At 40.4% G+C, this 15,624-nt stretch overlaps 1 protein-coding gene and 1 pseudogene across 1 annotated transcript; both read left to right on the top strand.

Moving 5' to 3' along the window:
• The first annotated feature begins 465 nt into the window (after positions 1-465).
• LOC114111346 (RNA-binding motif protein, X chromosome-like) lies at positions 466-2,030 on the top strand. The gene is given in 2 exon segments (XM_027963110.3): positions 466-1,060; positions 1,063-2,030. Coding segments are annotated over 2 exon segments (1,170 nt in total). The 5' UTR covers positions 466-618; the 3' UTR covers positions 1,791-2,030.
• A 4,739-nt stretch (positions 2,031-6,769) lies between these two features.
• On the top strand, positions 6,770-7,348 carry LOC105605567 (RNA polymerase II subunit A C-terminal domain phosphatase SSU72-like; annotated as a pseudogene).
• The last annotated feature ends 8,276 nt before the right edge of the window (positions 7,349-15,624 follow it).

Below are 15,624 nucleotides of genomic sequence, written 5' to 3'. Positions count from 1 at the left end.
GACAATGATGGGGAGCTAGCAAGTGAACAGGAGATGGCAAGAGTGAACACTGACATTTTAGGAATCAGTAAACTAAAATGGATTGGAATGGTCGAATTTATTTCAGATGACCATTGTATCTACTACTGTGGGCAAGAATCCCTTAGAAGAAATGGAGTAGCCCTCATAGTCAACAAGAGTCCAAAGTGCAGTACTTGGGTGCAGTCTCAAAACAACAGAACAAGCTCTGTTTGTTTCCAAGGCAAGCCATTCAATGTCACAGTAATCCAAGTCTATGCTCCAGCCACTAATGCCAAAGAAGCTGAAGTTGAACGGTTCTATGAAGACCTAAAAGAACTTCTAGAACTAACACCTCCCAAAGATGTCCTTTTCATCCTAGAGGACTGGCATGCAAAAGTAGGAAGTCAAGAGATACCTGGAGTAAAAGGCAAGTTTGGCCTTGGAGTACAAAATGAAGCAGGGCACCTCCTTGCGCAGTAGTGCGAGCGCCTCACAGCTTCCGTTCTCAGGGTCGGCTGCCCTCCTGCGTGCCGAGCTGCTTGGAAGCCACTGTTGGCAAGCTCGTAGGAGCTTGAGACCGTCGTTCACCTCTCCAATTTTAACCGGGGGGGGGGGGAAATGGTTGAGGCAGATCGCCCAGGAAAGCTCTTTATCGGTGGCCTCAATACAGAAACCAATGAGAAAGCCCTTGAAGCAGTATTTGGCAAATATGGACGAATAGTGGAAGTTCTCTTGATGAAAGATCGTGAAACCAACAAATCTAGAGGATTTGCTTTTGTCACCTTTGAAAGCCCAGCAGATGCTAAGGATGCAGCCAGAGACATGAATGGAAAGTCCTTAGATGGAAAAGCCATCAAAGTAGAACAAGCCACTAAACCGTCATTTGAAAGTGGTAGACGTGGACCACCTCTGCCTCCAAGAAGCAGAGGCCCTCCCAGAGGTCTTTGAGGAGGAAGAGGAGGAAGTGGAGGAACCAGGGGACCTCCATCCCATGGAGGGCACATGGATGATGGTGGCTATTCCATGAATTTTAACATGAGTTCTTCCAGGGGACCACTTCCGGAAGAGGACCACCACCACGAAGTGGGGGTCCTCCTCCTAAAAGATCTGCCCCTTCAGGACCAGTTCGAAGCAGCAGTGGAATGGGAGGAAGAGCTCCTGTATCACGTGGAAGAGATAGTTACGGAGGTCCACCTCGAAGGGAACCCTTGCCCTCTTGTAGAGATGTTTATTTGTCCCCAAGAGATGATGGATATTCTACTAAAGACAGCTATTCAAGCAGAGATTACCCAAATTCTCGTGATACAAGAGATTATGCACCACCACCAAGAGATTATACTTACCGTGATTATGGTCATTCCAGTTCACGTGATGACTATCCATCAAGAGGCTATAGTGATAGAGATGGCTATGGTCGTGATCGTGACTATTCAGATCATCCAAGTGGAGGTTCCTACAGAGATTCATATGAGAGTTATGGTAACTCACGTAGTGCTCCACCTACACGAGGGCCCCTGCCATCTTATGGTGGAAGCAGTTGCTATGATGATTACAGCAGCTCACGTGACGGATATGGTGGAAGTCGAGACAGTTACTCAAGCAGCCGAAGTGATCTCTACTCAAGTGGTCGTGATCGGGTTGGCAGACAAGAAAGAGGGCTTCCCCCTTCTATGGAAAGGGGGTACCCTCCTCCACGAGATTCCTACAGCAGTTCAAGCCGCGGAGCACCAAGAGGTGGTGGCCGTGGAGGAAGCCGATCTGATAGAGGGGGAGGCAGGAGCAGATATTAAAAACAAACAACTTTGGACCAAAATCCCTGTTCAAAGAAACAAACAAAAGTGGAACCTGTTCTATCATAACTACCCAAGGACTACTAAAAGGAAAGATTGTGTTACTTTTTTAAAATTTCCTGTTAAGTTCCCCTTCCATAATTTTTATGTTCTTGTGAGGAAAGAAAGTAAAACATGTTTAATCTTTGATTTTATGACATTGCTTTCAACAAGCAAATGGAATGTTAAGTGTGTTTAAGACTTGACATGTGTACTAGTGGTGTAATCTTCCAAGTAAAAGTGTCCCTAAAGGCCACTTCCTATAGGATTTTCCCCAGTAAATGATGAGGCAAGCAGTTTATCTTACACAAAATATCTAGTCATCTAAAATGGAGAGATGAATCCTCCTGCCTATATAAACAAGCTAGCTATTAGAGGGTGGTCGGGGTATGCTACTCTTAGGATTTCAGAGTGTCTTCAAGCTGAAATCTCGAATGTTCTCAGTATGAAAAACCTGAGATCAGATGCATATATGTAAAAAAGTGCTATTCGCCCAGTAAACCCAGAAAAAAGCAAATGGATAATGCTGGCCATATTTTGCCTTTCTGACATTTCCTTGGGAATCTACAAGAACCTCCCCTTTCCCCCTCCCCAATAAGACCATTTAAGTGTGTGTTAAGCAACTACAGAATACTAAATAAAAAGTTTGGCCAAAACCAAAAAAAAAAAAAAAAAATGAAGGAGGGCAAAGGCTAACAGAGTTTTGCCAAGAGAATGCACTGTTCATAGCAAACACCCTCTTCCAACAACACAAGAGACGACTCTACACATGGACATCACCAGATGGTCAATACCGAAATTAGATTGATTATATTCTTTGCAGCCAAAGATGGAAAAGCTCTATACAATGAGCAAAAATAAGACCAGTAGCTGACTGTGGTTCAGCACATGAACTTCTTATTGTAAAATTCAGACTTAAGTTGAAGAAAGTACGGAAAACCACTAGACCATTCGGGTACGACCTAAATCAAATCCCTTACAATTATACAGTGGAAGTGACAAATAGACTGAAGGGATTAGATCTGATAGTGTGCCATTGTACAGGAAACACTGTATAGGAGGAGGCAGTGATCAAGACCATCCCCAAAAAAAGAAATGCAAAAAGGCAAAATGGCTGTCTGAGGAGGCCTTAGAAATAGCTGAGAAAAGAAGAGAATCTAAAGGCGAAGGAGAAAAGGAAAGATGTATCCATGCGAATGCAGAGTTCCAAAAAATAGCAAGGAGAGATAAGAAAGCCATCTCCAGTGATCAGTGCAAAGAAATAGAGAACAACAGAAGGGGAAAGATTAGAGATTTCGTCAAGATGTCCATATGGTTTTCAAGTCAGGAAAAAACTGACAAGGATATCTGTAGTCACTGTTTCTGTTAAGCTTTATAAATGAGATCCTAACCATCTCATTGGGAAAAGAAAAATATAACAGTTGAAATCATTTTTATTTTCACAGATAGGATGATTGTCTACACAGATAATGTACTAAAATATGTAGACAAATGAGTATAACTAATATAAGGTTCCACAAAGTTTCTGGGTATAGGCCCAATATAAAAAATCAATAGTGGTCCTCTTCAACAGGAAGAATCAAGGAGAAAATGTTACAAAGACAAATTCTGACAACCAACATGGCATCCAATATTGGTATCTCTTTTCCCATGCTTCACTTGTCTCAGGTCCTATGTTGTTTTTGTAAAGTTTATCCCTCTGCCCTCAGTATGTTTGGATCAAGAAGTTTGTTCTTCCTTTCTTTTAGGCCCTCTAAAAAGAAATTTACTAATTTAGACCAAAGAACAAGAAGAGAGAGGATCATTGGGAAGAATAAGAGAATATTTCTATCCAGTGGTTTCTCTTACAGGTCCATAGTGACTTTGCTATAGCTACTGCTTCTGTACCAGCTTATTCAAAATTCAGTTTGTTCCTATCTCTAAGTAAAGGACTTGACAGCTCATTAGAAAATGTACTCCCTCAACTTGAGTGTATTCACTCAAGAAATCTATCAAGTTACTTTCTTTTTATTACTACAGAGGACTACTACTCACCATATAAACCAAAATAATGCAATTTGCAAAAACATGGGTGCAACTAGAAATTATCATACTAAGTGAACTAAGTCAGAAAGAGAAAGACATACCATGTGATGTCACTTATATGTGTAATGTAGAGTATGACACAGATGAACCTATCTATAAAACAGGAACAGACTCAAGGACATAGAGATTAGACTTGAGGTTGCCAAGGAGGAGGAGGGGAGAAGGAAGGACTCGGCATTTGTGGTTGGTAAATATACCCTGGGCTCTTCCCTGGTGGCTCAGATGGTAAAGCATCTGCCTACAAGGTGGGAGATCTGGGTTCGATCCCTGGGTTGGGAAGATCTCCTGCAGAAGGAAATGGCAACCCACTCCAGTACCCTTGCCTGGAAAATCCTATGGAAAGAGGAGCCTGGTAGGCTACCATCCATGGGGTCACAAAGAGTCAGACATGACTGGCTTCACTCACTCACTCAAATATACACTATCACATGTAGAACTGGTAAATAAGAAGGTTCTGCTGTATAATACAGAGAACTTCATCCATTCTCCTGAGATAAATCATAATGGAAAAGAATATTTTAAATACATACATATATATATATATATATATATATATATATATGTAAAACTGAGTTACTTTGCTGTATAGCAGAGATTGGCTCAACATTGTAAGTCAATTCTACTTCAATTTTTAAAAAAGAAGAAACACTTCATATATATAAAAGAACCCAGATAAAGTGTGTTTGCATGTGTATGTGTGTGTATGCTCTCTAAACTAATCATCCTCTAGGGACAAAAAAAAAAAACCATGACTTTCAACAAGTATATACCTTAAATGAAAATAAAGGACCAAAGCATATTCTAAAGAATAAGAAGAAAAAGCTTTGTATTTGTAACTACTATAATGGAGTGAGTCCCTGGTAGGAAAAGTGGAAGCTTTCATAGGAAAAAATATCATTTCTGAAACATAGAAACACTGTCACACTAACTAAAACACAGTCTCTGAACATAATAGGAATTATCCCACTTTGTTTAATGAAAGGACAAAATTGGACTCTATTTTAGTGAGCTCAGAGTGTCAGCTACTTTCAAGCACACAAGCTCTATTTCCTTAGTTATTTATGTAATTTATGAATAAATACTAGAATTAGAGTTTATTTGCAAGATAAATTGCAAAATTGAAATGGAAAAAAATCCCATTTGCATAGTAGCAAAACCCATAATAAATTTGGAGCTGTACCTAACAAAATGTATGTCTTTTAAGGAAATATTATGAGCTTGTATTGAATTCCATAAACAATGAACAAAATTTAAATAATATAAGATATATACCATTTAAATTGTTTGGAAGATTCAATATCATACATAAATCAATTCTCCACAAATTAACTTGAAGTTCAGTACAATTCCAGTCAAATTCTCCAACATTTTTTTTTCCTAGAACTTGGCAAACTTGCCCTAAAATCTATGTGGAAAGAGGGTAAAGATTAGTCAAGATTCTCTACAGAAGAAAAACAATATGAGACTATAAGATATTAAGGATTGTTATTCACTTATATTAACAAAAATGTGATATTAGTACAAGGACAGACAAGTGTACCAATAGAACAAAATTGAAATTCCAGAACCAAACTCATACATATATGAGGACTTGGTTTATGACAGAGGAGACATTACAAACCAATAGAATAGTCCTGGGAAAATTGGCTATGTAGATGGTAAAAAAAATTCCTACCCTATGCTATACAGATGGAGAAGGCAATGGCATCCCACTCCAGTACTCTTGCCTGGAAAATCCCATGGAGGGAGGAGCCTGGTAGGCTGCAGTCCATGGGGTCGCTAAGAGTTGGACACAACTGAGCGACTTCACTTTCACTTTTCACTTTCATGCATTGGAGAAGGAAATGGCAACCCACTCCAGTGTTCTTGCCTGGAGAATCCCAGGGACAGGGGAGCCTGGTGGGCTGCCGTCTATGGGGTCACACAGAGTCAGACACAACTGAAGCGACTTAGCAGTAGCAATAGCAGCAGCATACTATACAGAAATGTAAACTCAAGATGGATTAAAGATATAAATGTTAAAAGCAAGAATTATTTGTTCCTGAAAAAGACGAAGAATACTTTAATGATCTCAAAGAAAGGAAAGGTTTCTTAAAAACACAAAATGGAAACTATACAAGATAGATACATTTGCCTTCATTAAAAGTAAAGACAAATAAAATTTTAAATAATGAGCCACAGTTTGGTGGGAGCTATTTTTAGCTCTTATAAATAAGGAAGGATTAACATCTAAAATGAGAGGGGACATTAATATCTAGAGGAGAAGGGGACGCCAGATGATGAGATGGTTGGATGGCATCACCGACTAGATGGACATGGGTTTGAGTAAGCTCCAGAGTTGATGATGGGCAGGAAAGCCTGGCGTGCTGCAGTCCATGGGGTCGCAATGAGTCGGATATGACTGAGCAACTGAATGGAATATCTAAAAGCTGTACTCTAAAAATAATTATGAGAAAAACAGATATTCATTAGAAAAACGTACAAAGGATATGACCAGGCATTTTACAGAGGGATAACCTGATTCAACTATGGTAGTGGTGGTGGTTTAGTTGCTCAGTCGTGTCTAACTTTTGCGACCCCACGGACTGTAGCACCCCTGGCTCCTCTGTCTATGTGATTTCCGAACGAAGAATACTGCAGTGGCCCTCATCTTACCGCCCAGCAATCTGGGCCTGCACGAGGAGCCTGCCAGGACACGTTATACGTGCCCACGCCATAAGTCCTGATACTCTACATTGCCGGCACTGCAGCTTCCGCTTCCGGGCCTCGAGCCCACCATCTTGCTTTTGTGGATGCGGCAGGAGTCCAGAAGCGAAAGTTCTGAGCTGGGAGTCTTGGTGAGTGCAGCCGCAGTCATGCCGTCTTTGCCACTGCGCTTCACTGTGGTATGCTTGAGCAACCAGAACCGGAGCATGGAGGCGCACAACATCCTCAGCAAACGAGGATTCAGCGTCCGGTCCTTCAGAACAGGAACAAACTTGAAGCTTCCAGGACGAGCACTCGACAGGCCAAACGTTTATGATTTCAGAACCACATATGTAAGATGTATAAAGACCTTCTTAGGAAAGACAAAGAACTCTCTATGCAGAATGGTGTTTTATGGATGCTGGAAAGAAGAGTATCAAGCCCAGGCCAGAGAGGTTCCAGGACTGCAAAAATCCCTTTGACCTCATCCTCACCTGTGAAGAGCGAGTATGTGACCAGGTGGTGGAAGATACGACTTCCAGGGAGCAGGAGACCTGCCAGCCCGTGCATGTGGTCAACGTGAACAACCTGGAAACCCACAAGGAGGCTACACTGGAGCGTTCCTCATCTGCGACCTGTGCCAGTGCATCCAGCTCATGGAGGGCATGGAGGACAGGATCAGCTAGCTGGTGCAGGTGTTCGAGGAAAAGAGCAGCAGGAACTTCCTGCACACCGTCTGCTTCTACTGAGCCCAGCCTGACGTCCGGCCCACCACCCACTTGAAGCCATTTTCTTGAGTTTCCTTTTGGTAGTACTTTTTCCTTCCTGATACTTGTTTTTACCTTTAGGTATTCTGCCAGAGGACGTTAGCAATAGCCAGTAAACGGTACTGTACGGAAATACTACATCAGAAAACAAAAGTTTTTCCCGTCCCACTTTCCCTTATGAGTAGAATCTTGACTGTAGTTTTTTTTGTTGTTGTTGTTCTTTAACCAAAAAAGATTAAACGGTTGACAGCACATTTCCCCCAAGACTTCTGCCTCTCACCGACCGTCCGTTTTCTGGCTTCCCTAACTGCTTCAGTTCAGTTCAGGTCAGTTCAGTTCAGTCGCTCAGTCGTGTCCGACTCTTTGTGACCCCACGAATCGCAGCACACCAGGCCTCCCTGTCCATTACCATCTCCCGGAGTTCACTCAGACTCACGCCCATCGAGTCGGTGATGCCATCCAGCCATCTCATCCTCTGTCATCCCCTTCTCCTCCTGTCCCCAATCCCTCCCAGCATCAGAGTCTTTTCCAATGAGTCAACTCGTTGCATCAGGTGGCCAAAGTACTAGAGTTTCAGCTTTAGCATCAGTCCTTTCAAAGAACACCCAGGGCTGATCTCCTTCAGAATGGACTGGTTGGATCTCCTTGCAGTCCAAGGGACTCTCAAGAGTCTTCTCCAACACCACAGTTCAAAACCATCAATTCTTCCGTGCTCAGCTTTCTTCACAGTCCAACTCTCACATCCATACATGACTGCTGGAAAAACCATAGCCTTGACTAGACGGACCTTTGTTGGCAAAGTAATGTCTCTGCTTTTGAATATGCTATCTAGGTTGGTCATAACTTTTCTTCCAAGGAGTAAGTGGCTTTTAATTTCATGGCTGCAATCACCATCTGCAGTGATTTTGAATGTAAGAATTCCTGAATAAAGCAACAGGACTCACTTTTGAAAAGGATCCCGCCATTGGCCAGTAAATAGATGTGGATGGTCATTAGTAATAATATTAACAAAAGGAATACTGGAGTGGGTTGTCATTTTCTTCTCCAGGGGATCTTCTTGACCCAGGTATCAAACCTGGATCTCCTACATTGCAGGTGGATTCCTTACTGGCTTATCCACAAATGAGAAAAGGTTCTCAACCTCTCAAGTAATGAGGAAAAGGTAAGTTAAACTCAACATAACTTTCATAGGGGTCAAATTAGCAAACATGAAAAGACATTTACCCTTGTCTTTCACAAGGGAGGGTCAAATTAGCAGAAATTAAAAAGCATGATCATGCCAAGTGGTCATACCACAGAAAGATGCGGGGAACTTGACATTCTGGTGGGAATATAAATTTATGCACCTCCTTTGGAGAGCACTAGCAATATCTAGCAAAGATGTGCATGCCTTATTATGGTCCCATATTTCCTCTTCTAGATATTTACCAGGGAGAAATCCTTGCATGTGTGAGAAGACATAAACCAGAATGTGTATTGCTCTATCAAATGTGAATGGCCAGATATGAGAATGAATTAGTATTATCAATGGCACTTTGAATGATTGAATGGTATTCACCCATTCATCAATAAAGATGAATCTGGAAAATAGTTTGCATGTACAGAGTGATCTGGAAAAGGATGTGTGCTACATTTGTGCAAAAGAATAGGGAAATGGACATTGCCATGCCAAGGGGTTTCTTGGGGCCTTTGGGTAGTGGGCCACACATAGTTCAGAAGGTTCCCCTGAGGAGATGGTTGGAAATGTTAAGTCTGTCTTATCTATCCTATCTCCTGGAGTCTGATGAATCTGAAGTGGAGCAGGCAGACCCTCCTGGACAATTTCACTTAAAATATTCTCCAAGTTATTGTTCTTACCTTGAAAAAATCTTTCTTTATCTTATAGAAAAGCCTGGTGTCATACCACTGATTATTGTGGCAGTGACTCAGGTATGCAGTGTGGTGGCTCTCTGCTGGGGAGAGTAGAAGGGTCAGGTGACTCAGGATTTTAGATGAAGAGGCTGAGTTTATCACTGAAAGAACTTGTGCATTTTTATTCCCCCTCTTTATATATCACTGAAAACTGAAAGGGTCTAGTGATTATTTTTTTAATCACCTAAACTTGGGTTGGTTTTTGTGCAAGATTAAAAAGTCTTTCCTTAAATATTCAGTAGAATTTTCAGACCTTGGCTGTATTAATAATGAAAGTGATTCTTAGATGTTTAAAATACATTCTCCCCTCCTCATTTCCTTTTTCTTTTTTTAAATATAAATTTATTTTAATTGGAGGTTAATTACTTTACAATATTGTATTGGTTTTGCCATACATCAACATGAATCCTTAGAACATAAAAGATGAAGGCAGTTCTGATGAGTAACTTTTCAGTTGATTAATCCTCTTGAACTCAGTATAGCTTTCAAAGGGAGAAAGAGCCACCAGCATAGATCAAATCAGGACCTCATCTCATGTGTCTACCCAGGCCCCTGTTGCCATATTTTAGGTGGTAGGATTCATGGGTCCTAGTGTTTGATCTGAAATCCTTTCTGCATGTATGATAGGATGTGACTGAATTGTATGTTTATTTGAATCTTTCTGTCCATTCTGGGAACCTGGAATTACATACATTTGTTGAGATACAGCATTGTGCTAATTATAGAAACTATTGTGATATCATTATTGATGAATAGACTTTTTTCACCTTATTTTGGTATTCTTTGCACATTATATGAGTGTGTACGCACACTATTTTCTTAATATAAATTTATTTATGTTAATTGGAGGCTAATTACTTTACAATATTGTATTGGTTTTGCCGTACATAAACATGAATCTGCCACAGGTGTACACGTGTTCTCCATTCAGAAACCCACTCCAACCTCCCTCCCCATACCATCCCTCTGGATCATCCCAGCGCACGAGCCCTGGGCATCCTGTATCATGCTTTGAACCTGGACTGGCGATTCATTTCACATATGATATTATAGATGTTTCAATGCCATTCTCCCAAATCATCCCACCCTCGCCCTCTCCCACAGAGTCCAAAAGACTGTTCTATACATCTGTGTCTCCTTTGCTGTCTCAGTTCAGTTCAGTTCAGTCGCTCAGTCATGTCCCACTCTTTGCGACCCCATGAATCACAGCACGCCAGGCCTCCCTGTCCATCACCATCTCCTGGAGTTCACTCAGACTCATATCCATCGAGTCCGTGATGCCATCCAGCCATCCCATCCTCGGTCGACCCCTTCTCCTACTGCCCCCAATCCCTCCCAGCATCAGAGTCTTTTCCAATGAGTCAACTCTTCGCATGAGGTGGCCAAAGTACTGGAGTTTCAGCTTCAGCATCATTCCCTCCAAAGAACACCCAGGGTTGATCTCCTTTAGAATGGACTGGTTGGATCTCCTTGCAGTCCAAGGGACTCTCAAGAGTCTTCTCCAACACCACAATTCAAAAGCATCAATTCTTCGGCACTCAGCCTTCTTCACAGTCCGACTCTCACATCCATACATGACCACAGGAAAAACCATAGCCTGGACTAGAAGGACCTTAGTCGGCAAAGTAATGTCTCTGCTTTTGAATATGCTTTCTAGGTTGGTCATAACTTTTCTTCCAAGGAGTAAGCGTCTTTTAATTTCATGGCTACAGGCACCATCTGCGGTGATTTTGGAGCCCCCAAAAATAAAGTCTGCCACTGTTTCCCCATATATTTGCCATGAAGTGATGGGACCGGATGCCATGATCTTCGTATTCTGTTGAGCTTTAAGCCAACATTTTCACTCTCCACTTTCACTTTCATCAAGAGGCTTTTTAGCTCCTCTTCACTTTCTGCCATAAGGGTGGTGTCCTCTGCATATCTGAGGTTATTGATATTTCTCCCAGCAATCTTGATTCCAGCTTGTGTTTCTTCCAGTCCAGCGTTTCTCATGATGTACTCTGCATAGAAGTTCAATAAGCAGGGTGACAATATACAGCCTTGACGTACACCTTTTCCTATTTGGAACCAGTCTGTTGTTTCATGTCCAGTTCTAACTGTTGCTTCCTGACCTGCATGCAGATTTCTCAAGACGCAGGTTAGGTGGTCTGGGATTCCCATCTCTTTCAGAATTTTCCACAGTTTATTGTGATTCACATAGTCAAAGGCTTTGGCAAAGTCAATAAAGCAGAAATAGATGCTTTTCTGGAACTCTCTTGCTTTTTCAATGATCCAGCAGGTGTTGGCAATTTGATCTCTGGTTCCTCTGCCTTTTCTAAAACCAGCTTGAACATCAGGAAGTTCATGGTTCCTGTATTGCTGAAATCTGGCTTGGAGAATTTTGAGCATTACTTTACTAGCATGTGAGATGAGTGCAATTGTGCGGTAGTTTGAGCATTCTTTGGCATTGCCTTTCTTTGGGAGTGGAATGAAAACTGACCTTTTCCAGTCCTGTGGCCACTGCTGAGTTTTCCAAATTTGCTGGCATATTGAATGCAGCACTTTCACAGCATCATCTTTCAGGATTTCAAATAGCTCCACTGGAATTCCATCACCTCCACTAGCTTTGTTCTTAGTGATGCTTCCTAAGGCCCACTTGACTTCACATTCCAGGATGTCTGGCTCTAGATGAGTGATCACACCATCGTGATTATCTGGGTCGTGAAGATCTTTTTTGTACAGTTCTTCTGTGTATTCTTGCCACCTCTTCTTAATATCTTCTGCTTCTGTTAGATCCATACCATTTCTGTCCTTTATTGAGCCCATCTTTGCATGAAATGTGCCCTTGGTATCTCTAATTTTCTTGAAGAGATCTCTAGTCTTTCCCATTCTGTTCTTTTCCTTGATTTCTTTGCATCAATCGCTGAAGAAGGCTTTCTTATCTCTTCTTGCTATTCTTTGGAACTCTGCATTCAAATGCTTATATCTTTCCTTTTCTCCTTTGCTTTTTGCCTCTCTCCTTTTCACAGCTATTTGTAAGGCCTCCCCAGACAGCCATTTTGCTTTTTTGCATTTCTTTTCCATGGGGATGGTCTTGATCCCTGTTTCCTGTACAATGTCACGAACCTCATTCCATAGTTCATCAGGCACTCTATCTATCAGATCTAGTCCCTTAAATCTATTTCTCACTTCCACTGTCTCACATACAGGCTTATTGTTACCATCTTTCTAAATTCCATATATATGCGTTAGTATACTGTATTGGTGTTTTTCTTTCTGGCTAACTTCACTCTGTATAATAGGTTCCAGTTTTATCCACCTCATTAGAACTGATTCAAATGTATTCTTTTTAATGGCTGAGTAATACTCCATTGTGTATATGTACCACTGCTTTCTTATCCATTCATCTGCTGATGGACATCTAGGTTGCTTCCATTTCCTGGCTATTATAAACAGTGCTGCGATGAACATTGGGGTACATGTGTGTCTTCCAATTCTGGTTTCCTTGGTGTGTATGCCCAGTAGTGGGATTGCTGGGTTGTATGGCAATTCTATTTCCAGTGTTTTAAGGAATCTCCACACTGTTCTCCATAGTGGCTGTACTAGTTTACATTCCCACCAATAGTGTAAGAGGGTTCCCTTTTCTCCACACCCTCTTCAGCATTTATTGCTTGTAGGCTTTTGGATAGCAGCCATTCTGACTGGCGTGAAATGGTACCTCATTGTGGTTTTGATTTGCATTTCTCTGATAATGAGTGATGTTGAGCATCTTTTCATGTATTTGTTAGCCATCTGTATGTCTTCTTTGGAGAAATGTCTATTTAGGTCTTTGACCCATTTTTTGATTGGGTCATTTATTTTTCTGGAATTGAGCTGCAGGGGTTGCTTGTATATTTTTGAGGTTAATTATTTGTCAGTTGCTTCATTTGCTATTATTTTCTCCCATTCCAAAGGCTGTCTTTTCACCTTGCTTATAGTTTCCTTTGTTGTGCAGAAGCTTTTAATTTTAATTAGGTCCCATCTGTTTATTTTTGCTTTTATTTCCATATTCTTGGAGGTGGGTCATAGAGGATCCTGCTGTGATTTATGTCGGAGAGTGTTTTGCCTATGTTCTCCTCTAGGAGTTTTATAGTTTAGATCTTTAATCCATTTTGAGTTTATTTTTGTGTATGGTGTTAGAAAGTGTTCTAGTTTCATTCTTTTACAAGTGGTTGGCCAGTTTTCCCAGCACCACTTGTTAAAGTGGTGCTGTCAAACCATTAGCCAGACTCATCAAGGAAAAAAGGGGAAAAAAAATCAAATCAATAAAATTATAAATGAAAATGGAGATATCACAACAGACAACACAGAAATACAAAGGATCATAAGAGACTACTATCAGCAACTATATGCCAATAAAATGGACAACCTGGAAGAAATGGACAAATTCTTAGAAAAGTACAACTTTCCAAAACTAAACCAGGAAGAAACAGAAAATCTTAACAGACCCATCACAAGCATGGAAATTGAAACTGTAATCAGAAATCTTCCAGCAAACAAAAGCCCAGGACCAGATGGATCCACTTTAATAAAATCCACTTTAACAAGTCGTCCTGTCTTTTTTCTATTGTATATTCTTGCTTCCTTTGTCAAAGATAAGGTGTCTATAGGTGGGTGGATTTATCTCCTGGCTTTCAATTTTGTTCCATTGATCTATATTTCTGTCTTTGTGCCAGTACCATACTGTCTTGATGACTGTGGCTTTGTAGTAGAGCCTGAAGTCAGGCAGGTTCATTCCTCCAGTTCCATTCTTCTTTCTCAAGATTGCTTTGGGTATTTGAGATTTTTTGTATTTCCATATAAATTGTGAAATTATTTGTTCTAGCTCTGTGAAAAATACTATTGGTAGCTTGATAGGGATTACACTGAATCTATAATTGCTTTTGGTAGTATACTCATCTTCACTATATTGATTTTTCTGGTCCATGAACACGGTATATTTCTCCATCTATTAGTGTCCTCTTTGATTTCTTTCACCAGTGTTTTATAGTTTTCTATATATAGGTCTTTAGTTTCTTTGGTAGATATATTCTTAAGTATTTTATTTTTTCCATTGCAATGCTGAATGGAATTGTTTCCCTAATTTCTCTGTTTTGTCATTGTTATTGTATAGGAATGCAACGGATTTCTGTGTGTTGATCTTATATCATGCAACTTTACTATATTCATTGATTAGCTCTAGTAATTTTCTGGTGGAGTCTTTAGGGTTTTCTGTGTAGAGGATCATGTCATCTGCAAACAGTTAGAGTTTTACTTCTTCTTTTCCAATTTGGATTCCTTTTATTTCTTTTTCTGCTCTGACTGCTGTCGCCAAAACTTCCAAAACTATGTTGAATAGTAGTGGTGAAAGTGGGCACCCTTGTCTTGTTCCTGACTTTAGGGAAAATGCTTTCATTTTTTCACCGCTGAGGATAATGTTTGCTGTGGGTTTGTCATATATAGCTTTTATTATGTTGAGGTATGTTCCTTCTATTCCTGCTTTCTGGAGCGTTTTTATCATGAATGGATGTTGAATTTTGTCAAAGGCTTTCTCTGCATCTATTGAGATAATCACATGGCTTTTATTTTTCAATTTGTTAATGTGATGTATTACACTGATTGATTTGTGGATATTGAAGAATCCTCGCATCCCTAGGATAAAGCCCACCTGGTCATGATGTATGATCTTTTCAATGTGTTGTTCGTTTCTGATTGCTAGAATTTTGTTAAGGATTTTTGCATCCATGTTCATCAGTGATATTGGCCTGTAGTTTTCTTTTTTTGCGGCATCTTTGTCAGGTTTTGGTATTAGGGTGATGGTGGCCTCATAGAATGAGTTTGGAAGTTTACCTTCCTCTGCAATTTTCTGGAAGAGTTTGAGTAGGTAGGTGTTAGTTCTTCTCTAAATTTTTGGTAGAATTCAGCTTTGAAGCCATCTGGACCTGGGCTTTTGTTTGCTGGAAGATTTCTGATTACGGTTTCAATTTCCATGCTTGTGAAGGGTCTGTTAAGATTTTCTGTTTCTTCCTGGTTCAGTTTTGGAAAGTTGTACTTTTCTAAGAATTTAATTGCTGATAGTAGTCTCTTATGAGCCTTTGTATTTCTGTGTTGTCTGTTGTGATCTCTCCATTTTCATTTCTAATTTTATTGATTTGTTTTTTCGCCCTTTGTTTTTTGATGAGTCTGGCTAATGGTTTGTCAATTTTATTTATCTTCTCAAAGAACCAGCTTTTGGCTTTGTTGATTTTTGCTATGGTCCCTTTTGTTTCTTTTGCATTTATTTCTGCCCTAATTTTTTAAGATTTCTTTCCTTCTACTAACCCTGGTGTTCTCCGTTTCTTCCTTTTCTA

This window comes from Ovis aries, chromosome X (assembly GCF_016772045.2).
Source record: "Ovis aries strain OAR_USU_Benz2616 breed Rambouillet chromosome X, ARS-UI_Ramb_v3.0, whole genome shotgun sequence".
Lineage (NCBI taxonomy): Eukaryota > Metazoa > Chordata > Mammalia > Artiodactyla > Bovidae > Ovis > Ovis aries.
This window is presented reverse-complemented; position numbering and strand designations above follow the sequence as displayed.